General features: G+C 48.9%; 1 protein-coding gene across 1 annotated transcript in view; it reads left to right on the forward strand.

The window, feature by feature from the left end:
- LOC147708714 (uncharacterized) overlaps positions 1-26,628 on the forward strand; it is a 260,037-nt gene that overhangs the window by 161,379 nt on the left and 72,030 nt on the right. The window contains exon 14 of the mRNA XM_086925764.1: positions 23,211-23,282. Within this exon, the coding sequence (XP_086781890.1) occupies positions 23,211-23,282 (72 nt within the window). The remainder of the gene's footprint in view (positions 1-23,210; positions 23,283-26,628) is intronic.

The following is a 26,628-nucleotide window of genomic DNA, read 5'->3' on the forward strand; positions in this document are numbered from 1 at the left end:
CAGGTTTCAATATGGTTGCGATCAGTGCCTCACGCATGGAGGGGGCATTATGCCAGGTTTTCCTTCTCCTGGAAGAGTGATCAAGTATGGGCCTTATAAAAGGCCACAGTGAGCCCATCTTGGCCAAGTGCACTTCCATCCCGCATGGAGTTGAGTGCCATACGGATCTCAACAGCATCAAGAGGTCTCATGAGATACTCTCTGTGGCTATTCATCAGCCAGGGTACTTGTATGTATTTCAGGTAGTTCACTATATTTTCTTTGTCTGGGGTAACTTTGGAACTGTGCAGGTTCTGATAATATTGGCCAAATCTATATACTATTTCCGCCTGCTCTTTCAGGGCAGTTCCCTTCTCATCTAATAATTCTTGGGTGACTCCAGACTCATACCGTCAGCGTGCAATCGCCGCCAGCACTGAGCCCGGCCTGTCTCCCTCACCATAGGATCTGGCCAATGTGTATGCCCCCATTTGTTTGATTTTGCTGTCAGCTTCCCCGTGGTGCTCTTCCAACATTATTTTCAATGGTTCTAAAATCTGAGGGTCTCTTCAATCGATCAAGCGCCGGATCCAACACGCAGTTAAGATCCCCACCCCAAATTAGTGGCAATGAGTGGCAGCCCCTAATGTATGTTAAAAGTGAATGGTAGAACTGAGGGCCATCATAGTCAGGCCTGTATGTATTTAGAATTTGAAAGTCAGCCCCCCTACGATGACATCTTGAGATTACAAATCTACCAGCAGGATCAGTCTTGCATTCTTCAAGTTGTATGCCTGACTTGGGATTAACCAAGGTAATTACACTCCTGGAGTGTGAGATGAAGCCGCCTGCATGGAATGGCCTTGCTAGGTTACACCTCGTGAGCATAGCGCTATTAGGGGCAAGATGCGTCTCTTGCAGCAGCGCAATGTCTACCTCCTTTCTGTTCAAGTACGCCAGAATTTTACACAATTTTCTATGGTCATTTAAGCCCCTCCTGTTCCATGTCATTAATCACAGGCTTCTTCTATATCCCTCCCCATGTCCACTGTGCGTCATTCTTCACTTTCACATGTTCTGACAATCCTAGCTGCTATAACAAATGCTTTGCCATAATCAATCACGCCCAGTGTGACCATGTGAACTGTAACAAAAGTACCAACCCCCCCACCCACGCCATGCCAACCCCAACTAGGCATAAGCGGCTCACTTCCCCCTCACTAGCAATTACTAGTACATATAGCAAGAAAACTACAATTGTTTAGTAATAAGCATTATTTAACTTGTGACGGTTGAGCGTAAAACGTATTGGGGTAGATGTTACCGGCCATCACTTCTGTGGGGTCCCAATGCCACACAGCCACTTTCCAAATAATAAGAGACTTCCACTGGAGGTACTAAGTCTCTCAGGGAGCCTCGTAAACAACTATTGATGGATAGCATCTCTCACTCAATATGATGCTGACTTCCCGTACCAATAAGCCTGGCCTATGCGAGTAAGGGTCAGCAGAATGATACATTTCAGCATAAAGTTATATTTCACAGTAAGGAGGCACTCCCTGAAAGCTAAAGGTCCAATCACCCCAATCCTGCACAGATTATCTACTCACGGGGAAAATCATCATAAAAGTCTGCCGTGCAGTGTTTCCCGCCAGGTGATGAGGCAAATGGTGTAATGTTCGCAACAAATCCAGGCCCCCTGCACTCGCCTAATGCCAAAGAATCCACTCCGGAGGTAGTCTGCCAGCAGGCCTGCACGCCAGGTCGGTGCCAGTCAGGCCGCATGTCAAAGATCATCTCCGCAGCATGGCCTCGACCTCCGTATCACCAAACACGCCACAGAGCTCAGCAGCCCAGTCGCCGGCAGAGTCACCACTCCCTCCGCAGAAGGATCGTCACAACCAGAGGGTCCAGCCATCTCCAAACCTCGATGGTTGCGAGGGCCGGGTGAACGCTCGCACCTGCCTCAGCAGGAATCGTCGTCCTCTTCAGCAGCTGCGTCACGCGGCTCAGGGGAAGCAGCGTCTGGTCCGAGAACTGCAGCCCGGCCGAGCTGAATTACTCCGTTCCTACAGCCTTCAGAGCGTTTTCAAATGGGCACAGCACGCTCAGGATCTCGAGCGAGTAACCAGGATAATTATAGCTAATAGCTGACGGATCGATGTGGCGGTTAGCGGAGCTCACTTAGCAAGCAGCCATCTTTGGGCCAGGCAAGCGCCACCCCCCTGTAAAGTCTGTTGCCTGTAGGAAGACGTATCACCTCAAAAGTTTGGCATTCTCACCTTTCATTTGCATTAGCCATTTGGGAGGTCTGTGGTCAGTTTGAACTGTGAAGTGAGTACCAAACAGGTATTGTCTCATCTTCTTCAGGTACAAACCAAATGCCTCCCTCTCAATGGCAGTCCAAAGCTGCTCCCTGATGATGTCAGCTCTGATAGCGTCACACGGAGATCGTTTGATACCTCGGAGTTGGTTTGATGCAAAAAAGGTGTTCAACCTCTTGAACTTCTCAGTTCTGGAAGCTATTACAGCACAGAATGTTGATCTGATCAAATGAGGGAAGGAAAGGATGGGGACAGCAGGGAGGGAGACTTATGAAAGAAAGCAAACAATTAGATACCATTAGCTAAACACAATTCTATCACTTTCGAACTGTTATAGGTAATGCGTTACACTCTCTATTACCTGTAAAAGAAAACAACAGCACCTGGTCTTCATTATAATCATGATATGCATATGGCTCTATCTTTTCCATGTTTTTGCAATTCATTTGCCTTTTAAGACATAGAGGAACATGAATATACAAAAAAGAGTAAACAGTACATCAGCATGTAGTGTGTGTCCAGGAATAAAGAGGAGTGATCTTTTATCCGTGTACCCACCCTTTCAATCAGGGTATTCCACTTCACAGGGGAGCTTCTCACCACATACTTCAAATGCCCCCTGTTACTCAAAACATAATAGTAAAGACAAAGAATCAAAAGCAAACAAGGATTCCAAATAACACACAACCCAGTATATGGGAATTTGCTGGTTAATAAGAACCAAAACAATATTCACTGTTTTTATCCACCGTTTCTCAACACAGCTTTGTCATACCATTCCAATGTAGCACTATACACTTGCCATTTGTAAACCCGGCTTCAGCTAGTAGTGCATCCTCCAAAATACCAAGTACACAATTACAGCTGTTTTTAATGTGGATTATGAACACACTACAATGCAAGAGTTGTGCCGTTTCCGTCACGGCTGTTTAAACAACAAACAATACACAGCACACTAGAACTCAGAAATGCCGTTACGTTGCACGTTTATGGTAGTGGCAAAAAATTAATACACCCAAAATGGTTCCATTGTGGGATGTAGTAGCGTGCCCTTTTTGAACCCACAACCCTTTTGGTTACACAGCAACTGTTTAATATGCTGGAAAATTACACCCAAGCCGTTTCCATCACGGCCGCGTGTGAAATGTTTTAAATAGCGAAACTCACCAAGAACAGTTCGTAAATGAAAGTCAGTGCTAAGGCACCCTTACCACACAATAACGAGTCCAAGAATGGGAACCGGCAACCAGCGTCACGACTGGATCCAAGAAGAATAATCAGCATCGCTTGTTCACCCGTACTTCCTTTAATGCCGCCTTGACGTCGAATATACCTCAGGACGTATCTCTGCGCATCACACTGCCCAATGGGAAATGGAGTCCAAAACCTTCGGGCTGTGACGGGACAACCTGACAACTTCCTAAATGGGTCTCTGTAACAGATGAGTAACCTCCTACTTATAAAAGCAACCGGCTGGTCTTGGCCATCATCATTGCTCTCAGATAGGACCGCTCCTATCCCTAGCTCAGAGGCATCAGTAGGCACATTAACTGCTTGGTGTAGTCTGGAGTTTTTAGAATGGGTGCTGAGCACATTGCCTCTTTCAGGGTGTCAAAAGCCTTTTGACAGCTAACTGGTGAATTTCTTGGGCATTTTCTTGGATGTGAATTCTGTGAAGGTGTCACAATGGATTCATACCCCCTTCACAAACCTCCTATAATACACAGTGAAACCAAGGAATGCCTTGACTTGATTCTACGTTGTTGGACCCTCCCAGTCCAGAATAGCTTGGATCTTAGTTGTAAGGGTTGCACTTGGCCTCCACCAACTCTGCCGGGCAGCCTGCCTGAAACCTCCAATTGAGGATTTCTAGTCATCTTTGATATTCAAATACTTGCCTGATCACAAACCCAAAGCTTCCGCAATCACCCGCTTCCCAAAGTAGTGGAAAGCGGAGGTGTGAGATTGCTGTGGACCCATGATCGCACTGAGGAGCAAGTGGTGTTACTGCTTGAAAGCTGCCACTGAAATAGAAGCAGTTTGACTACATGGGAAGAAGCCGATAAGGGACCAAGAGGCCGGATGTTACAGGCTGGACCCTCGTGTTACACAAATATACTCAGCCAAATGACTAGCGGTCTTTCAAGCAGGTATTGACACAAGTCAAGCAGTAGCGTTGACACAATATTAACAAAGGTTAAACTCAATTCCCTATAAACTTATCAGGCCCAGCTATTAATTGGAAGGGCAGTCCTAAACTATGACTAAAGACTAGATATGATCTTTAACAGCAATCAATAAGTAGAAACAGACAAACAAATAACAGAAGTACTTATCTGTAATGAAGCAACAAATAAAAGAGGATGATGACTCTGTTTGGACATCCTATTGCTTTATAATGTATTATTGTTCTTTAGGGGGCTGAATGTTGGGGCAGCAATAAAAAGTTATTGCATAATGGTAGCCTCTGGTCTTGTAATGAAATCAGCCACCTTTTCATTGCCTTTTTTAACACATCAATAGCCACAGCCCCCTTCTCCAAAGACTGGAAACATGCAAAAGTCAACCCCCTACTAAAGAAACCATTAGCAGAGACCAGTGAATTCCACAACTGACAACCGATCTCCCTGCTCCCATTCCCTGTCAACTTATTAGAAAAAGTTGTCAACCAACAATTCTCCTCACATCTGGAACCAAACTGCCTACTGGATTGCTCTCAGTCTGGATTCCGCAGCAACAACAACACCAAGACATCCCTCATGGTGGCTACCTACAACCTCCAATCCCTACTCGACTGAGGAGAGACTGTGACTCTGATCCTCATAGACCTCTTAGAAGGCTACGATATGGCTCCCACCACACACTCATCACAAGGCTGCACAACAGGGGCATCCAAGGAGCTGCTCTCGATGGATGGCCTCTTCTTACCAGAAGAATGCAAAAAGGCATTCTACCCTTCACCTTCGAACCAAAGGAAATCATCTGTGGAGTACCCTTAGGCTCCTCGCTCATCCCCACCCTTTTTAACACTTATATGATACCTCTGTCCAGCATCATCAAAACCCATGGACTGGCATCATATCCTACGCCGATGTCACACAACTCATCCTCTCTCTCTATGAAGACACCAACACCAAGAACAACTTCCACAACTGCAGTACAGACGTTGCCAACTTGATGAAAGACAACTGCCTGAAGCTCAACACAGACACGACAGAAGTACTGACCTTCAGAAACAAAAGCTCCCCCTTGGTGCATCATGGTGGCCCTCTTCACTCAGACCCCCACTGACCACGCTACGAACCAACTACAGACCATACAGAACACAGCAGCCAGACTCGCCCTGGAATTCCCTAGACAAACCCACATCTCCCTCTACCTCAGGGAAATGAACTGGCTCCCTGTACAGAAAAGATGCTAGGTATCAAGCTCCTGGCAGACGTATACAAGGCCCTACACAACTGCTGACCCACCTACTTGAACCATCGACTATACTTACATCGCCCACCATACATCTCCGCTCCACTTCCGTCTCTAACTTTCACCCCTGCATCTGACCTAGCAGATGCAGAGGTCGTTCCTTCTCCTACCTAGCAAGGAAGACATAGAAAGAGCTACCCCTTTATCGTCGGACTGAAGAACCAAATATTTACAATACTCCTTCTCAGGGGTCTTACCAATAAGTAGTCCATTCAAGAGTGGCAAAGAAATCAACACAGAATCTGAAATATGAAAAGACATCTTTATTATCATTAATTGTGAGGCTCCGTCGCCCAGCCACTCTTAAAGCAACTGGATGAGAGAGTCTGCTGCATGGCCTTCGCACAGGCCTTTTATACAGAATATTTCGCCTTAAGCACACATTCCTGCTTTGAAGTGCATTATGTTGGAAATTCCCAGGACGTGCATACAAAGCATCACTTTCAAGATAAGTCCAGGCTAAAAAAAGGATTGCACACATGCTTGGTTTCCTGTTCCATCAGGCCGGACAAACCCACCATAAAACCTTCAACCCAGATCAATGAACATGTTGTAAAGGAAAGGCAGCAACAGATGGGACGGAGATAGAAGCGGTGGGAATGGTGCCATAAAAGGTCGGACATGTCCTGCTCTTTGAACTTTATTGCGCCAGCTGCTGAACAAGGAACTGGCTTGGGAGGTTAGCCTCAAGCAACAGGGTCAGCTGTCGTCAGGTCATGCAGAAGTCAGCACAAACCCATGCTAAGGTTATGTCCTTTAAATGCTTGCTCTGCCATGGGGAAAGCCTACTGTAAGGGCAATGAAATAACATGGCTGCTATTTACAAGATGAAACCCAAGTGTTCAATGCAAAACCTTCAAATGCACAGTGAATCCATTGGTGTAACATGATGAAAATGCTCATGAATAACGCATTCATGGGGCGTGGCTAAGCACGCAATGGCGGAGGACGCGTTAGGGTAGAGCTCCGTGCCAAGCTCCCCTTCCCTGAGCCGTTTCTCCGCCGAAATTAATCCTAGCCGCCCGAAACTGCTGGCGGACCCTCCCGGAGCTCTCCTCGGCAAACTGGCCGACTTTTGTCTCGGGGCTCCGACGAGGCTGACCCCGACCTATCCTGCGGACCTCCTGCGGGATCCGCTGACACCTGGCCGGCGGGGCGGCTGCGGGAGTCCGAGGCTTGGGCCCAGCTCACAGGCCCTAACTGGTAGGCCACGCCACACTGTCCGTGGCCCCCTGGCCGGCTGCTGCCGCGCTGTGAGCAACCTCCGGTGGCCCGGCGATCGCCTTGAACCGCAGCGGGACTACAGCGGAGGGCCCGGACCAAGCGGGTAGTGGGCCCCCGGCCCCCACATCGCGGCCGTCGCGCGACTGCTGCCCTGCGAGCTGGCCGGCTCCTTGGACCTCCGGAGGGCACACCTAGGGCACATCTAGGGCAGGCGAGACGTGGAGGTCGACCCCGGAGAGGCGCCGGTGACGTGGCGGCCCGACCAGCGGGGGCCCCTCTCCGAGACACAGCACAGCCATCGGAGCCACCCGGTGAGTCCCTCCTGCGCCCGCCAGCATAGAGGAGCCCACGCGGAGCGACAGCCCGGGCACTGCGGCCCCAAGACCTGCAGCACAGCAGACCGACCCTCCCCTCGCCTGGACGCCACACCACTGCCGGAGACAGGCTGACCGCCCTCCCCTGGGACGGAGACACACGACGGTGTGCCCCGCGCCGGGCCCGCCTGCGGGGCCCCCCCACGGGGACAATCACTGCCTGAAGGTCGGCGAGGCACACGAGAGGCTGTGACCCGGGCCGGAACCGGTGGTCAGACCCGTTCACGACGCTTGGACCCCTCGGACTCACGCACAGTGCCGGTCCCCCCGGCCCCCACTACAACTGAGGCGGAGTGACCGGGCCGCGACCCGCTAGCGCCCCGGGGGGCAATCGGCGCGGCCGCGGACCGCCAGGGACGAGCACGGGCAAAGGAGGGGACGGGACCCACCCGCCTGCGCCGAGGCCCCCGCGCAGGGCCGCCCGCTGGAGGACCCCCCCCCTTAGGGGACAACACTGACGGCCTAACCAAAGGGACTAGCCAGCATTCGCGGGGCCCCAACCCAGGCACGCAGCGCTTCGGGGGACGCCGTCACTGGAGCAACGCCAGGGGCCGACCCTGCAGGACAGGCGCCACCAGCACATGTCCGGGGGAGTGCGGACCCGCACCGGGACCGGAGGGGCCCCGCCGAGGGGGAAGACGGACAAGCGGATACACAAAATGGCCGCCGAGCAACTGGCTGCGAGGCTTGACAGCGTGCTGGCAGCGGTGGAACGGATGGAGCAGTCCCTCCAGCAAACCAGAACCTCCCTGGAGTCCAAAATTGACGGGGTCGCAGTGGACCTGACCCTCCTGCGTGATGACCATAGGAAATTGTCCGACCGCACCAAGACCCTGGAAGGCGTAGTGAAGGAGATCGAGCCCAAAGTCACCCAGACCGATAGACACGTACAGGACCTCCTGAACAGAGTGGAGTTCCTGGAGGACAGGGCTGAGGACGCGGAAGGGAGGGCGAGACGCAACAACATTAGACTTGCGGGGGTCCCGGAGAAATGGGAAGGGAACCGCCCGGCCGAACATGTGGAAGAATGGCTACGGACACTTCTGCCCGAAGGCTCGCTGTCACCGCACTTCGTCGTGGAGCGCGCACATCGGGTGCCAACGAGACCCTATACCACCGGCGCCAACCCGAGGCCGCTGCTCTTCAGGATACTGAACTACAGGGACAGAGACACGGTGCTGCGTGAGGCACGGCGATTGGGCGAGGTGCGCATAGACAACGCGTCGATCATGTTCTTCCCCGACTACACCATCCAGGTGCAGCGCCAGAGGCACGACTTCATGGCAGTGAAGAGGAGACTGCGCACCGCGGGCCTCAAGTACTCCCTGCTATTCCCTGCCAAGCTGAGAGTGGTGGCGGGGGACAGCACTTACTTCTTCAACACACCCGAGGAGGCCGACGAGTGGCTGGACGGAGGCACGGACACGGCACCGAAACACTCTCGCGGAGGCGAGACGAGGACCAGGCCACGAGCACCGCGACGACGCCGCAGGCACAGGACCCAACAATCCCAACACGCGGAGGAGGGGGCGGGACTCTCCCCCACACAGGACCAGATGCTCCGAGAACAACGCGATGCACTGCAGAAGGTCTCCCAAATAAGCAACTCATCCTCCCACGAGACGGCCCAGGAGGACGGCCAACAGCCGGTACCCAGCGACGACGACGAGGCCATATACGGGATCCCGAACTCACAGATCTCGGTGGAACTGCCCACCGTCACGCCGCAAACATCAGACCTGATCCACTGACCCTACGGGGGATGTCTGCGTTGGCCTTGCCATGACGAGGGAGGGGTTGGCAGTGGTTGCCTGGACGATGGTGCGCAATCGGCGCACGCCACTGCTGGGGTCACCCCCCACAGCCCCCCCCCCCTGCCAGCTGATCGTACTGTGGACACCTGGAACAGTGAGTAAAGCCCTTATGGCACAAGTGGTAGGCTGGGAGGGCGTTGTGGGGGTGGTCTTTTAGCGCGCATCTGCGCCTGGTCGCACACAAGATGGGCGATTTGGAGCATTGGACCGAAGTGGGCGGCCACTCTTGTCCTGTATTGTAAGGCTCAGGGAAGCGGCCTGCTTCCCCTAAAACTGACTATACATACATCCTGCCGAACTTGTGCTTAGCACACACTACCCCTTGAACAAAGCAAGAATGTTCCTCTCTCTTGAGAGTATGGACGGTGGCCCGTTCCGCCACTGCCCTTTTGGTATTTTAGTGGGGTTAGCCCGCTGTTGGTTGTTGTTCTTTACTGTTTTTTTTCCCTGTCCTTATGTTTTCCCAAACTCTGCTGAGTGTAATGTGGGGGGTGGGAACGGAAGAGCTGGGGGAGCCACTGCTGGGGCCTTTGGTGATACCGCTGCTATTGGAAGGGTCAGGGGGGAATGTATATTGCTGCAATGTCTGCCATAAAAATATGCACGTGGAACATTAGAGGTATGCACACACCCGCGCGCAGGTACCAAATCTACTCCTACTTGAAGAGGCAGAACGTGCAGGTCGCGCTATTGCAGGAAACACACCTGAGTGGGGTGGAGGTGACAGCGCTGAGGCGGAGATGGAGGGGACAACTGTATGCCACTGAATACTCCTCGTACGCCCGCGGGGCGCTGCTGTGGGTAAAGCCGGGAACTCCCTTCGTAATGTCGGACGTACACATAGATGCGGAGGGGAGGTATGTCTTGGTGAAGGGCCGCATAGACGGGCAACCAGTGGTCCTGGCGTCCATTTACGCTCCAAACACGGATCAGGGCGCCTTCCTAGCGCGTATCTCAGGGAAATTAGCGCCCTGGCACGGCGTCCCATGGATCCTGGGGGGCGACTATAACGCGGTACTAGACCCAGTGCTGGACCGTTCGGTCCCGCCGAGGCCAGAGGCGACACCCCAGGGGGCCACGAGGGCACTCACACAGTGGGCAACGCAGTGGGGTCTGAAAGATGCATGGCGTGCGCACAATCCGAACACTAGGGTGTACTCGTACTTCTCGGGAGCACATGCATTACATGTTCGCCTCGACAGATACATGGTGTCAGCGGACATGTTGCCCCATATCACTGACTCACAATACCTGGGTAGGACACACTCCGACCATAACCCCCATACACTGCACATGGCCTGGGAACGCCCGCGCCCGCCAATCCCCACGTGGCGACTGCAACCTGCATTACTGCTAGATGCCCCCTTTAGAGATTCCCTGCAGGCCAGCGTAGCGCAATACTTCGAAGACAACTCAGATACAGCATCCTCCCCGAGAGTAGAGTGGGACGCATTCAAGGTGGTGGTACGGGGACATTGCTTGAGCACCCAGGGGAGCATACGGTGGAAGTTGGAGGAGGACTTGCGCAGGGTGGAGGCGGACCTACTCGGCGGGGAGCAGGAGGCGGTGGAGGGTGCAGGTGACCGGCTGCAGGCGGCCCGGGCGGAACACGAAACGCTACTGGAACGGCTGAGGCACGTCAACTTTGCGGCCCATTCGGCGCGAGTGCACCAGCACGGTGACAAGCCCGGCAGGCTATTGGCCTGGTTAGTCAGGCAGGAGGAACGCACGGAGCCGGTCTCCGTCATCCGCACGGCTGAGGGAGACCTAGTGTACACCCAAAATAGGATACACCAAGCGTTTGTGGGACACTACCGGGCCCTATACAAGTCGCAACTGAGAGTAACTGCGGCCTACATAGCAGAATACCTGTCAGACATCCCGCTGCCCTCCCTTATGGGTCCACAACAGGACGCCCTGGGGGCGCCATTCTCCGCGGACGAAATACGCGAGGCCATCTTCGCACTGTCCAACGGCAAATCACCTGGCCCGGATGGACTGCCCGCCGAATTTTTTAAGGCGTGCTCAGACACGCTGGTTCCGGAGTTGCTCAAGTTGTACAATACAGCAATGGAAGAGTCAGCACTCCCAGACTCGCTTAACGAGGCGAACTTGGTCTCGCTGCTGAAGCCGGGCAGAGATGGCGCACTTATGGGGTCCTATAGACCGTTGGCCATGCTAAACACTGATTATAAAATTTTCACCTCACTCCTGGCCCGCCGCCTGGCCCTGGAGGCACCTACTCTGATACACGCCGATCAAAATGGCTTCATGCCGGCGCGGAGCACGTCTCGTAATTTACGCCGCCTCTTCCGGATTCAGGAAGCGGCTCTGACGCATTGGCCTAGATCGGGGTGCCTGGTCCTGGACCTGGAGAAGGCCTTCGATTCGGTAGAATGGCCATACCTGGGAGCCGTGCTGGACAGATTTGAGGTGGGAGATGCATTTGCCGACATGGTCGGTCTACTCTACCAGGGACCCAGTGTCCGAGTGAGGACGGGAAGGCTGCTGTCGGAGAAGATTGGGGTGCGCAGAGGCACCAGGCAAGGCTGCCCCCTGTCCCCCCTCCTCTTCTCCTTAGCCATCGAACCACTAGCAGCTCTGCTACGGGACAGGGGAGCGGAATGGGGGATCCCATTGGCTGACGGAACGCACATAGTCTCACTCTACGCAGACGACCTGCTGCTTTATGTGCGGGACCTCACTGCGGTGCCAGCCGAGCTATCGGACGTCTTCCAGAACTTCGCAGAGGTCTCGGGCCTCAGGGTTAACTGGGCCAAGTCCGGGGCATACTCGTTTAGCCGTGATCAGGAGGAATGCGATGTGCATCTTGGAGGGGCCAGGCTCGCTTGGTACCCGACCACGTTTAAATACCTAGGACTGCACATCTATAGAGACCCACAGGACTTACTAGAGGGCAACCTGGTGCGCGCCATTTCTTCTCTGCGAGCCCAGATGTCCTTCTGGAAAACCCTTCCGCTGAACGTGCCCAGCCGCATCGCCCTTACTAAAATGATTGCGCTCCCTAGGCTGCTATACTACTTCGCGAATATCCCCACGTATGTCCCCACGCGGATATTCCGCGATCTGGAATCAATGCTCCGTGGCTTGATCTGGAACACGGGGCGACCTCGAGTGGCACTGGCTAAACTGTACTCTCCGACCGCGGAGGGAGGATTGGCTGTCCCCAACATGGAGCTGTATTACCTGGCCGCGCAGCTCCAGTGGGTGACGTACTGGCTCAGCGATGCACATCTGGACGATACGGCCACTGCGGACTACCAGTGGACACATCCCCAGACCTGCGCCCTGTTTCACCCTTTGACCAAGGGACCCCGTCCCCTGCCTATGCATGTGGCCGTGGCCCGCAAATGTTTTCTCCGCAGCCTGAAGCTGACGCACAACACCAGGCCATATGCTCCTGCCCTCCCCCTGCTGGGCACCCCCAGGAGGAGCGGGATGGTTACGCAGCGCACTCTGGACCACTGGGTCGCGGCTGGAGTAGAGACCATGGGTGACCTGTATTCTGACGGAGCCCTGCTCTCATTTGCGGAGTTATCTGACACCACGGGACTCCCGGCCGGGCAGTTCCTACTCCATGCATCGGTGCTGCGGGCATACACTGACTCCTGGGGTGACATCCAGGATGAACCACCGATGCACCACCTGGTCCAATATCTACATGTAATGGGCAGAGGCTCGCACATCACGCATTGGTTGGCGCAGGCGCTTCTCATCCACACGCAAAAACCCACGCAACAGATTAGGGCAAAATGGGCGGCGCACCGTGGGAGGGATTGGACGGACAAGGAGTGGAACCTAGTACTGGCTAGCCCCGTGAACATCCCCCGCAATTCCCGCTTCCGTGTCATCCAACTATACGTCTTGCACCAGGCATACCTAACGCCAGATAGAATAAACAGATACTTTGCAGTCGACACAGCTGTTTGTCCCAGATGTGACCTGTTAGGCGCAGACATCCTGCACATGCTTTGGCACTGCCCAACCCTGACCACGTACTGGGGGGAGGTGACCTCACTCCTGAACCACAGCACGGGCCCGGGCCTGCCGGACACGTGGGAGGCGTGCATCCTCGGCCTCTATAAAAGAACCAAGCTAAACAAAACGCAGGCACGGTTCTGGGATCTGGGCCTCGTTACGGCCAAACGGCTGATTACGCGACACTGGAAGCGGCGGGAACCGCCCACCCCAAAACACTGGTTCGCATCCTTTACCAACTGGGCCGGGGCGGAAGGCACGGCGCTCCGCCGGGAAGAAATAGCGGGCCTGCGGCAGTTCCCGATAGCTCAGCTCTGGGATGGCATCCTGGGGTCCCTGAAGGGGGAGGGCACTGCCAGAGGGCTCACGTAGACTGGGTGAGGTGAGGCCGGAGGTGGGTCACAGGGGCTAATGCTGTATCGCAGGAATCATCGCAAGCGGCGCCACCCCCCCCCCCCCCACCCCCCCCCTCCGACGCAGACAAGAAACAGCCAGCGCGTGAACCTCGGACACGACCCAACACCCACGCAGGCGCCCATCAGCGGCCATTGCCCAGCAGCGCGCCCCGAGCTTAAAGCCGCTGACATCGCCCCCGCAAGCACACTCCACCCCCCCCCCCCCCACCCACTATCACATATATGTTTACATGTTTGTAGTATCGGACCCCTGCTCACGGACGGTGGCCTCTCTGCCCCCTCATGTTGGAGAGGGCAGAAGCCGCTGACGGCGCTACGGATGGCGACTGCAGGCGTGGACGCAGATAGCCACACCGGCAGCGAGGCTCCTCCACCTGAATGCCACATGCTCCACTAACAAGGCCGGCGACCGATGGCACACCATGGCCCGCAGGGGCCATCCCACTCCAAGTTCAGGCACACTTGCGCACGCACACCTCTGACCTCCAGTCGCGCTGTGACAGCATCGGCAAACAACACACCGCACAGAGGTGGCACCTGCTAACACCGTGCCTGTGGGACAGACTTCGAGTGGGGAAGCCGCGATAGGAACATTGGGACGCACCGATACGAACTGTTTTGTTTAGTTTGCCGATTTCATGGCTCAGTTCTAGGAAAAAAATGAAAAATAAGGCGTCATTTATGGACTTTTCCTTCTTGACTTAAGAAAATGTGATTATCTTCTCCAAGTCCTAGCACACCGGGGACACAAGGGACGCAATGACATGCCCTTTTTATGATGGCCCACACCCCCGCGATTTACCGTTCATTTGCAGCCGGCCCGCAGGGTTGTAGGCTTTGCTATGTGTACTGTACCTTTGAACATTAATAAACGTCTTAAAAAAAAAAAAAAAAAAAAAAAAATGAATAACGCATTCATTATTTGCGGTTCACTGATACCAAATTCATAACAGAATCATGACATTTGAAACACAGGTTCAGAACCCCCAGAACCACAGAGCATCCTTTTGCCCTTACATAGGCAATAACCTATACTCATGCTAATTCTGAGACCATGTCTATATTTCATCACTCGCTGGTGTTGATGTAAATACTGTACCAAAGAAATTATCAGTAAACTCTGACCTAACCAGTTCATGTTCAGGTAAAATATGAAGCTCATGTGAAGAAACAGAAAGAGTATGTTGGGAAGTTGGTGCAGACGTCAATAGTGTAGGGGGAAACATACCAAAATATAGTAGCCAATAAAATACATTAAAGTATTAAAATAGATAGAACTATACCGCACTTAGAGAACAATATTCTGTAATGTCTGTTTTTCATCTCTTGCTTTTTATCGTCATTCCTCAATACAATCTCCATTTTCTAATGTCGCTCACGCAATCTTGGTAGAGTACATCAGCTGTGATTATTAGCAGGTCATAGGGACACTGCAGGTCCTGCAGGCCTACTGCCACTACTCAGGTCACAAACTGAACCGTTTGTACTCCTACGTGACCCTGCAACTGGCAAATGGTAACCAATCAAAAATTTAACAAAAAACATAATACAATTCAGCAAGAGAAAAAGAACAACAAAAGGTCAAATGCGTAATACTTGCACAGTCCTAAGCAGAAAGCAAATCATAGAATTTTCTAATAACGTTTTATATTGCTTCCTACGCATTTAAGTAATTCATTATATGTTTAAGTGAAACAATAGTGTTCCTGATCAATGCTCTCAGATGAAAAAGGGATACTGTTCCACAGAGAGTGGACTTTATTCTGCTTTTACTAAACAGAAATACTTTAAAACAATGCCAGCAAAGCAGCAAAAATTATTTTCCAAACTTCAAGTCTATATAAGCTCACAAAAAATACCCAAAGTCCATCAGATCCGCTTCCAGTGTACTTCGCGTTGGGCCTCTTCAAGTCAGGCCTTTCATGAGGAGACAATACTGTTTAGTTGGAGTGCCGCTCGGGGAAAACACTCACAGCTCACTCGAAAGTCTCAGTGTTTCAAAACAATGCACCAGTGTCTCTTCTTGTGGCAGACACTACAAATGATGTGCTGTTTATTGATCAAGGGCACAAAGCATCTCGTGCAGATCCAAGCACTATTTAAAAACGACCAGCAAAATCAGCAGCGCTTTCAGGCTCCAACACTCATTATTTAGTGTCAGAGGACGCTCAAGCTGCTCTCTCCTGGGCACCAGAATGTAGTGCCTTTTTCTAAACGTGGATGCTCGGGGGCACTGCCGTTCCACTGGTGCAAAGCAAAAGCGTGAATGTGGCCAAAACTCGGGCTAATGGCTCAAGGGAATGTACACTGACAGAGGTTTACCAGCACATAACAGGTACAGAGCCCAAACAACAAATAAACGAATCAGCTCCTCCTTTCTTCTGCAACGCCTTTCGCAAATCAACTGCCTTGCTTTGGAGGTACTGCTGAGATCGCGCTGATGATCATTGTCCCGCTTCGCGACTTCCTTGTTTGCAAGAAGTGTAGAGCCAGGAAATCTGTTCATCTTAGAGCGGTCACTGATGGGGTGTGAGCTTAGTGTTGATCACAGGTCTGCAGGGAATCACTCTTCCTTTGACTCTGGAAGATTCAGCAGGACCCTAGTGATGCAGAATGTGTAACACAATTGTTAGTTTCCTTCAAATCAAGCACAAAAGCAATTCATGTGTTTTAACAAAAGGACTGGCAAGCAGGTGACCTGCAATCTGCAAGGGAGTGACAATGTGTCATGGGCATAAAATACAAGAGCAAAGGCAAAAAGGGCAAAACAGTATCTTTAGAATCTTCAGTTATGTTCTTTTCATTATTCTCTGTCATCTATAGCTACACAGGAATTCTATCAAGATGAATTTCCTCACACAGTGGCATTGTCTAATGGGGTAAATACATGTGTTCCCTCAATGACTAAGCCTAGGTGTTCCTAAATTCCTTATCTAGAACATCTCGAATAGAAAGATAACATCATTCACATTATCAAAGACATGAAGAAAAAGTCCCTTTAAAAATGTGCATTAAGTGCACTATGCAATACAAAAGGCTAATGATCAAATGTGAAGACAAAGAACAAACACTAGAAAGTCCTGGTATTTGCATGTTTAGAACACATCTAATCCCACCAAAAATTAAAGCAGCAGGAACACAAGAAAGCTGAAAAATTAAAAATAGACATTGGAACCAGCCTATCACTACCTTGACAGTCAGTCTGAAAAAACATTTTACCTGACATGGGGGGAAAAAAACATTTTACATAACATGGGGGGTCCCTAGTACATAACTACGGTCTAGAAGTGTACACATAAACAATACACCCATAATGATAAATGGGCTGACTGATGAAAGGAATATGGGAAAAGGGAAAATGGAATTAGGACACAACTAAAATGACTAATAACTAAGCATAATGCGACATTGGTCAGGGGCGAAACAGCAGAAGAAAAATCTATAGCAAGAACAAGAGTTTGCTTGGGTGCCTCAGACATGTGACACAGCACCAAGAGAACGGGGAATACACAAAAGACCAAAGTTACACAAATTCTAATTCTATGTTCCTGTTCTCTCTTCAGGGAGAGGAAAAAAATTAAACCTGGCTTCCTTTCAAGGGGACAAAAGCCATATGCTATTTGAGAAACAAAACATGATTAAATAACGCAATATAAAAATTAGGTCACCGTGAGTCACAGATCTATAATTCTATCCTTAGGTCCAATCAAGGATACATAACAATTTAGGGCTGCCTATTCCTTTAAGGGAATGTGCAGTACGTAACATCAGGTGATACACTTTGAACCTGTTATATTTGTTTAGTTATTTATTTTCAATACAGCCAAATGTATAGCCAAAGGTAGGCATGCACTGGTAAAAGTGCTGCCATTATTCCTCACAGTATGCAAACCATATCTGTGAAATTTATCATTATACCAAATTCATCCAATAATTGTGTAGCGGTACATATCGTCATATGAACCTCTTCAGAACACAGGAGAACTTGTGATGGTAACAACATGAACAAAACATACAAAAATGCAGCACCATGGCATGTGTATTTTATGCACTTTAAACCTGCAGCCAAAAACCCAATATTTGGGCCTGTCTAAATTGTCAGGTCCAAACTCCATACAAACTCTACACCCTCAGTTTGACATTGAGCACAACGCAGTTGTCGGTCCATTGTCAAATATAATATGTCATGACAGCTGTAAATACCTCAAACAGAAACATGTACATTTTTTTTGTTAAAGAAATGACGCAAAAACACATCTTTTGTCAACTAGCCAAACTCACGTGTCTTCTCTTCCTTAGAATAATCCATGAATAATCTGTTGGCAAAAACAAACAAATACACAACACAAAAAAAAACATTGCAACATACACAAAAAATAACTGTTTATTACTTAACTGTTAATGAGCAAATCTGTATTGAACATAGGCCTGTAACCTATAACCTTCAAAATTGTGTGAAAAAGGCTGCATGTTATTTTTATCTAAAACTGGATGCATCATTTCGTTTTCTGTAAAATAAAACACAGCTAGCAAACATTGTAGCAGTCCTGCCAAGCATTTAACATGATGTTTAAAGAAACCCCTTTTCATCTCCCCATTTAAATCAAGGTCCTTCATGTTACCAAGTGAAACCAGAAACCTCACTTTTAGCAGCCCGTGCAGAGAGGTCATTCTGCATTCCTTGGAAACAAAGGCCTAATTAAAAGGCTGTAAATGGCAACACATGAGGGGCCTTCTCCATAATTTATGGGGAAACACTGAAAAGAGAACATCTCAGCGAGCGCGCTGAGCCAGCTGTTGCAAAGTCTCCCAGCCCCCGGCCTCTGCCACAGTGGAGCTGACAAAGCCAGTAGGCTCTATTTAATCCTGCAAGAATGCAACCTTATTTTGTAAAATAATTTCCCTTATTTTAGGCGCCAAAATTATCTAAATTCCCATAGCATTAAACTACATTCACTATCAATATTCCTGAAAACCTACAGACACACAGACCAGTTGTTTTTAGAGTAAATGCTTGTTGCAATCCTATGGCACACACTTCATCAGTGTTAAATAAGCAAACTGTCCGTAGGCCTAGCTTGAAAGTAGAACCTCCAATCCTGATATTAAAACAAGCCTGAGTACTGGCACATTAACCCACTGAATCACAAGAAAGCACAACCTTATATCAAAACCTAAATGCATGCATTTGCTTAAGGCTGAGACACTTTAAGGGAAGCAAAAATGCAGTTTAAACAGTGAATTTACCCAAAATCGACTTTCTGATTTTGGGCATTACAAAATGAATTTTTTACAATTTCCTTGCAGAATATGGATTACTAGAAAGTCTATTACATAATCCAAGAGTCAGGTATCTGAAAATAATAATTTATATGTTATAAAAATGAGCTTGCTTGCGCCTATGGCAAGCGAATTTATACAAATGAATTCTTGTCATTTAAGTGATGCAACATAACGCAAATCACATTTTAATGCTAAGAGGTCATAGCATGAGTGTTACGCTTTATGAATATTAAAAAACGATTTTGGTAGCACTAATTTTTATGAATTATTTTTCCATAATTAATAATTTTTGTCTTCTAATAAAACCCAATTATTTCTCTTTGTGATTGTTTTTACATATAAGAGCCCGCTACATCCCTTGCCTCTTATTGAGATGCATTAACTCACAAACCTTAGCGCATATGCCTAATTTAAAAAGCGTCACATTCTGCGTCAATTTTAGGGCCTCTGTCATGTAAAAGGGCCGTCATGCAAAATTCCACCCGTGTTGAACTACAAAAAAATTGCTGGCTGAAAAAACATTCCTATTCAAATATACTGCAGCTAAAAACGTTTTGCCTGTGAACATTTAATACAGTGCATGTAAGTGAAAACGCTGTAAATGTATTTATTTCTGCAAAAACATGCAATTTCTTTTTTTTGGCTGGGGCCTTATTTATATCCATTAAATGTGAACCACACACATTGTGCTCATCTCAGACATAAACAGAAAGTGTTGAAAACATTTAGGACACACAATGCAGCGCTCTCCAACCATTTCTTGTAAATCGCGTCGTCGCAATGTACAACAAAACTCACAAACAAAATAGACATGTAAACACACATTTTAACCACGCATTCAAACACACATTTAAACCCACAAATCAACACTCAGGACGAAAACAGGACAGTCCGGACTATACGTAGCTGTAAGTCATATTTACAAGAAACACTGCTCAACAGTGTAAAAACCAAAAATACACTCAATTCACTAGCTGCAGCTGGCAGAACACCAAAAATCGTTCTGCATATCCATTCATAAAATTATACAGAGTAAAGCATCCTTATTATGTATTATTACATATTTTAATTCCCTGCGCATACAAAATCACCAAGGAAGAAATATGTTTGTAAATCTAACCTATTTAGATAAACCGGTTAATTCAAACGTATACAAAGTTGGCCAATACAAAGCTTCGAATTCGCTAAGATCAGGCATCTTATAGCTCACTAATCCAGCATCAAACTTCAAGGGTTACGGGATTTACCAAGTCCCTGCAAAGAACAAATAACCTCGGTTTTTGGCGTCTGCAGGCGTCAAATAACACAACAACAACAAAAACGCTAGCAAAGTGTCACCGACAAAAACACTAGCAAAAGCGTCAACAACTAAGGACTATGGGAGCGACCCACATATACTTTATCAAAGCTGTACCAAACAAATAGGTGTCCAAATTCTAACTGCCAATTTCTAACTGCACTAACAGTCTCTTTAAAAAAAACTTACACAAAAAGGGTTGCTCAGTCAGGAGTGACATCTTTTGGAGAGTTTTAAGTCAGAAAAATCAAAAATATGCCAGGCCGCAAAGACAGAGAATCCCCCAGAACCTCCGTGCACAGAGTACCTCTTTTAGTAGATTCCTGTCTTGCCTTCCCCAGCATAATTCTATTCTCTGAAAAATCTCTCCTCCAGGTTGTCACTTCATGATGAAGCCCCTGTTGGTTGCGCCAACTGAAGAACCAAATATTTACAATACTCCTTCTCAGGGGTCTTACCAATAAGTAGTCCATTCAAGAGTGGCAAAGAAATCAACACAGAATCTGAAATATGAAAAGACATCTTTATTATCATTAATTGTGAGGCTCCGTCGCCCAGCCACTCTTAAAGCAACTGGATGAGAGAGTCTGCTGCATGGCCTTCGCACAGGCCTTTTATACAGAATATTTCGCCTTAAGCACACATTCCTGCTTTGAAGTGCATTATGTTGGAAATTCCCAGGACGTGCATACAAAGCATCACTTTCAAGATAAGTCCAGGCTAAAAAAAGGATTGCACACATGCTTGGTTTCCTGTTCCATCAGGCCGGACAAACCCACCATAAAACCTTCAACCCAGATCAATGAACATGTTGTAAAGGAAAGGCAGCAACAGATGGGACGGAGATAGAAGCGGTGGGAATGGTGCCATAAAAGGTCGGACATGTCCTGCTCTTTGAACTTTATTGCGCCAGCTGCTGAACAAGGAACTGGCTTGGGAGGTTAGCCTCAAGCAACAGGGTCAGCTGTCGTCAGGTCATGCAGAAGTCAGCACAAACCCATGCTAAGGTTATGTCCTTTAAATGCTTGCTCTGCCATGGGGAAAGCCTACTGTAAGGGCAATGAAATAACATGGCTGCTATTTACAAGATGAAACCCAAGTGTTCAATGCAAAACCTTCAAATGCACAGTGAATCCATTGGTGTAACATGATGAAAATGCTCATGAATAACGCATTCATTATTTGCGGTTCACTGATACCAAATTCATAACAGAATCATGACATTTGAAACACAGGTTCAGAACCCCCAGAACCACAGGACCTCCCTATCTTTTCCTGAGTTCTGAAAGTTCCTGAAAACCTGACTATTTGGCTAATCAACTGGACCCTGCCATCGGCTGTATACCCTCACGTGGATGTACCATGTTACTCCGCATACTTTTACTCCGCATACCGTTACAACGCGGTATTTACAACGCATACCATTACAACGCATAGCGCTTTGGGGTGCTGGATAGTGGTAAGTATAATTTACTATTCTAACTCCAGTCCCCGTGGATCCTAGGGAAGGTGTTGGATAGTAAATTATACTTATTCCCTATCCTAGAGCGCCCCCCAGCGCAATGCGTTGTAATGGTATGCGGAGTAAAAGTCGCTTTGTAATGGTAGTGCGGAGTAAAAGATGCGTTGTAACGGGTGTATACCCCCTCACGCGTGACAAGAAGTGCTAAACAAATTTACTGATTGATTGATGCGGAGAGGCAGTATGGAGTGACTGCCTGTTGTTCATGGCAACACATTTGAAGGGAATCTATGTCTAGCTAATTTGAGGAACATCGAAATAAAGATTTTTGTGTACCATGTATGAAGGTTTGTTGTTTTTATTTGTTAGTACAGCCAGTGAAAGAGCATTCTTAGAAATAAACAATACCAAAAATAAATTTTCTGTGCGTGGTATTAAATTCTCTAGGTTTTCATCTTCAGCTATTGTTCCAAAGTATGGCCATTTTTTGATTAATATACTTATTAGAATGATCTCTGGAATCGTGAAACTGGCTCAGCTAGTCCAAGGCAGTAGAATGATCACACTAAGTATTCTTTTTTGCCTGTGTTCCGGGTTCAGTGAAGGTCTGGGAGCCAGCAGTTGCAATCGGCTTTTTGGCCTTCCTATAGGGGTGTTAATAGATGTATTTTCCACATGCTCAGTAGAAAAAGCTCTTAATTGCCTGTTCTTCTTGTCATATCCCCTCACATACATGGTAGTGAATTAATGGGTTATGCTCTCAGCACATGGTATTAACTAATCATAACACACTTTGCAGTTGGCAATAGTGGATAATACCTTACAATCAGCTCTAGATGAGAACTCTTAGGACACTCTTCATCATTAGTGAACACATGCCTATGGGCAGTGAGATCAGAGCGCAATTACACAAAATAATAAGGATGTATCAGTGTAGTACCAATAAATAGCACAGACTGCATAGCCAGGCTGATGTTTAGGAAAACATCACTTGCACATGTAACGATAATCCTCACCTTTCTCTGCAAAATTATGTAACTTTCATTAATCTTATGAGTTTACGTTTGTTGTTTTGAATTAGTATATTTTACTAAGATTCACCTCTTTCCATTGGCTATGAACTTGTCCACTTCCTTACATCCTAACAAGGTGAACATGCATCCTTGCTGTTATTTCTCTTTAAACATATTTGCGTGTATTATTTGTCTGCCAGAAAAATACTTCATGCAGTCTATTTATACTCATGGAATGTTTATAGGCAAACTAGCCAAATACACTGCTCTGACACATATCTTTAAAGCCTTTAAACCCTTAAGGGTACCATGGCTAAAGATATGACTTTACAGCAAAATAATATTGTCATCTCCTACTTCGCATGATTTCCTAGAAACAAGGTTGCTGGCAACAAACTGTGTGTGATCATGGTCCTACTTAAACCTCGGTGCCAATGAAAAGTTTGATGAGAGTCTTTCATTGTAGTCATGGAGGTGGAGTTTGGTGTGGAAAGTGAAAGTTAGCCTTAAGTATGTTTTGCCTAAAGCAATTTTTACCTTTACAGCAGCCACAGTGGTTTCCGGCAGACACAATAATTAGAGGGAGCCGAAGCCTCCTACCTTATTCTGGCGAAAGGGTAAGATGGGGCACCAAAGGCCACCATGTGTTTAGACATTTCCTTCACCATGTTTTTGAGTATTTCCTTTGCCTCAGAACATTTTATTTTTTGGTTTCTATGAATACGTAGTAAAAAAAACAGTCATTTCTTGCCACCTGTCCCTCTCTATAACTGGCTAAACAATCTGCTCTATCATACATTGTCTTATCTTACTGCCTCACCCTTCAAAGGATTTTACCCAACAGTGATTACATTATTTATTTATTTATTTTTTTATTTTTTGAAAACCTTTATTTACAAGTGCACGATACACAGCGTCTGCCTACAACCCCACCGGGCCGGCCGCTATGACAAAAACTTGTTGAGCACAAAATGTTATATCAGGCAGAACGTTGCTGGCGCAATCTATCAAATCAACATTATCGGCAAGAGCGAAGTATCATACAAATCAGGATAAGAGAGGTTTAATTTTATGTTTTTGTTGAACTGAACACAAACAAACAAACACATGGTATCATGGTGGCAAGGGTTGCTGGAGGTGGGAGGAGGGGAATGGATGTAGGAGAAAAAGCGAGTGTAGGGGGGGGTGGCGCGCATAAGAGAGCAGAGCAGTTGGTGAGTGGAGGAGAGGAACGGAAATCACGGAGAGGAGGGGAGAGGGACTTCGTAGTCAAGTGGAGGAGAACAGATGTCTCCACGATAAGTGTTCCAGGGAGTCCAAACTCTGGACCACTTCCCAGGGCGCCCCCGGGCCTCATAAACCGTCTTCTCTCGAAACATGGACCAGTCCATGTTTTCTTTCCAGGCACTGAGCACTGGCGGCCTAGGGGAGCCCCAGAGCTGTGCGATATCCCTCTTCGCGATCATATTGCCCAGGGTGACCCAAAGCGTCTGGGCAGCAGTGCAGTCAGACGGTTCCCACACATTCAACAGACAACGACGCGCCTCAGGAAGCAAGGGAACCCCCGTGACACGACTCATAACTTCATGCACCCTCGACCAGTACGCTACAATCACTGGACATTCCCACAGAACATGAAGAAAAGTACCATCCATCCCACACCCACGCCTGCAGCGTCCGTCAGCAATCAGACCCATTCGCACCAAACGCACTCCAGTAAGATACACGCGATGGAGGATTTTCAATTGGACAAAGCGAAGTCGTGCCGGAATAGCCACCTCCTTGGGGGAGGACACGGCGGACTGCCAGTCCTCGTCGTCCAATTCAAGTCCGTCAGCAGTCCAGGAAGCCCGGAGCTTCTCGAGCTGGTCAGCTCTGTTATGGATGAGCTTTTTATAAATTAAGGAGATAGTACTGTCTGGGACATGGCCATCTAAAACTCGATCCTCCAAAGGGGAGGACTGCGGAACATCAGTACCGGAGGGGAAGACAGAAGACAAGGCATGTCTGACCTGCATATAACGGAAGTACTCCTTATCGTCGAGCCGGTACTCCAGCTTTAGTGATTCAAAGGACTTAACCGCGCCACGTGTCCAAAGGTCCCCCACAGTACTAATCCCAATCATGTCCCATTTCTCAAACCCCTTCGTCTTCCACAGGTTGCCCAGTCGCTCCGAGTCGTATAGTGGCGTCATACGTGTCAGTCTGCCACCCCAGCCCGTGGCCACCGTAGCATCCCGCCATGCCCGCACTGCACATTTCGTTGGGCCCGTAAGGAGTCGAAAGGGGGCTTTAGAGTATAGCGCCCTATTAAAGTTGCCGCCGGGCAACAACAGCTTATCCAAAGCAAAGGCGGGGGCTGGCTCCGGAGAATATGTCGCATGGTTGATGGCGCTCAGGTGCGAGGCCCAGTAGTACCGTCTAATATCCGGTAGCGCAATACCCCCATCGTACCAGGAGAGTGTGAGCTTAGATAAGGCAATCCGGGCACGGCCATCCCAGATAAGTTGCCGCTGTAAACTTTCGACTTCATGGAAATAGCGGGCTGGAACGGGGTCGAAGAAATTTTGCAGGGCATAGAGGAAGCGGGGAAGCGACATCATCTTAAAGAGCGCCGCCCGGCCCAATGGGGATAAGGGCAGTTCGCGCCATCGCCGAACATCCTGCTTCAGCCTGCGGAGCGGAGCATACAAGTTCCGCTCATAGCGGACCGAAGAGATCATGGATACATGGACCCCCAGGTACTTAAAACCGTCAGTAGCTACCAGGATGGGAAATCTACGGGGGAGAGGCGGTAGAGTACCAGCTATGGCGTAGACACAGGACTTGGTCCAATTAATGACCAGCCCCGAGTTCTTACCGAAGGACGTAAGGACGTCGAAGAGGACATTGAGTGACTTCTGAGGGGAAGTAAGATAAAGGAGGATGTCGTCCGCATACAAGGAAACACGATCCTCGAGGTCAGGGGACCATCGGATCCCTTTGATCGAGGGTTCCCACCGGAGCCACGCGGCTAGAGGTTCGAGTGCCAAAGCGAACAAAAGCGGAGAAAGGGGACATCCTTGACGTGTGCCACGGCCCAAAGGGAATGGGTCTGAGCACCTCCCGTTCACAGCGACCTGAGCTAGCGGCTGTTCATAGAGAAGCTTGACCCAGGCGATGAAGGTAGGGCCAAAGCCAAATTTGGCGAGGACTGCCCATAGATAAGGCCATTCAATGGTGTCAAATGCCATCGTGGCGTCAAGGGAGGCGATCACTGCTGGCTCGGCGAGAGTAGAGGCTCTCGCGAGGACACTGTGGAGCCTACGTAAATTAAGAGCAGTGTTCCTGTGAGGGATGAACCCGGATTGATCCGGATGGATCAAGTCGCAGATAACAGCAAGCATCCGATTGGCCAGCACCTTAGCAAGGATTTTGGGTTCCGCATTAAGGAGGGAGATGGGGCGGTACGAGGCACAGCGGTCACGAGGTTTGCCATCCTTATAAATGACCACTATGGTAGCAAGGCGCTGCTCAAGGGGGAGGCATCCGGTCTCAACCGCCTCAAGAAACATGTGACGAAGATGAGCGGCCATCTTGTCAGGGCAAAGTTTATAGAGTTCAATGGGGAGTCCGTTAGGGCCCATTGCCTTACCCGAGCGAAGGGAACGGATTGCGAGGGCAATCTCGTCGACAGTAAAGGGGGCCTCCAAAGCGAGGCAGTCCTCATCAGACACGGTAGGCAGAGCAATGTCACGCAGGAGAAATCTGGAGTCGGCCTCATCTCGATCACTAACAGGCGTATAAACCATACGAAAGTGGTCAACAAAACACTCGACAACCTCACCCGGATCCGAGACAGTAACACCAGAATCACGAACAATGGAGGGAACAACACGACTCGCACGCTCAGTTCTATCCAGCCATGCAAGAAGCTTGCTAGCCTTGTCACCCACATCATACAGTCGACCAAGTTGATTAGAC

The sequence above is a fragment of the Lissotriton vulgaris genome, chromosome 6 (assembly GCF_964263255.1).
Source record: "Lissotriton vulgaris chromosome 6, aLisVul1.2, whole genome shotgun sequence".
NCBI classification, from domain to species: domain Eukaryota; kingdom Metazoa; phylum Chordata; class Amphibia; order Caudata; family Salamandridae; genus Lissotriton; species Lissotriton vulgaris.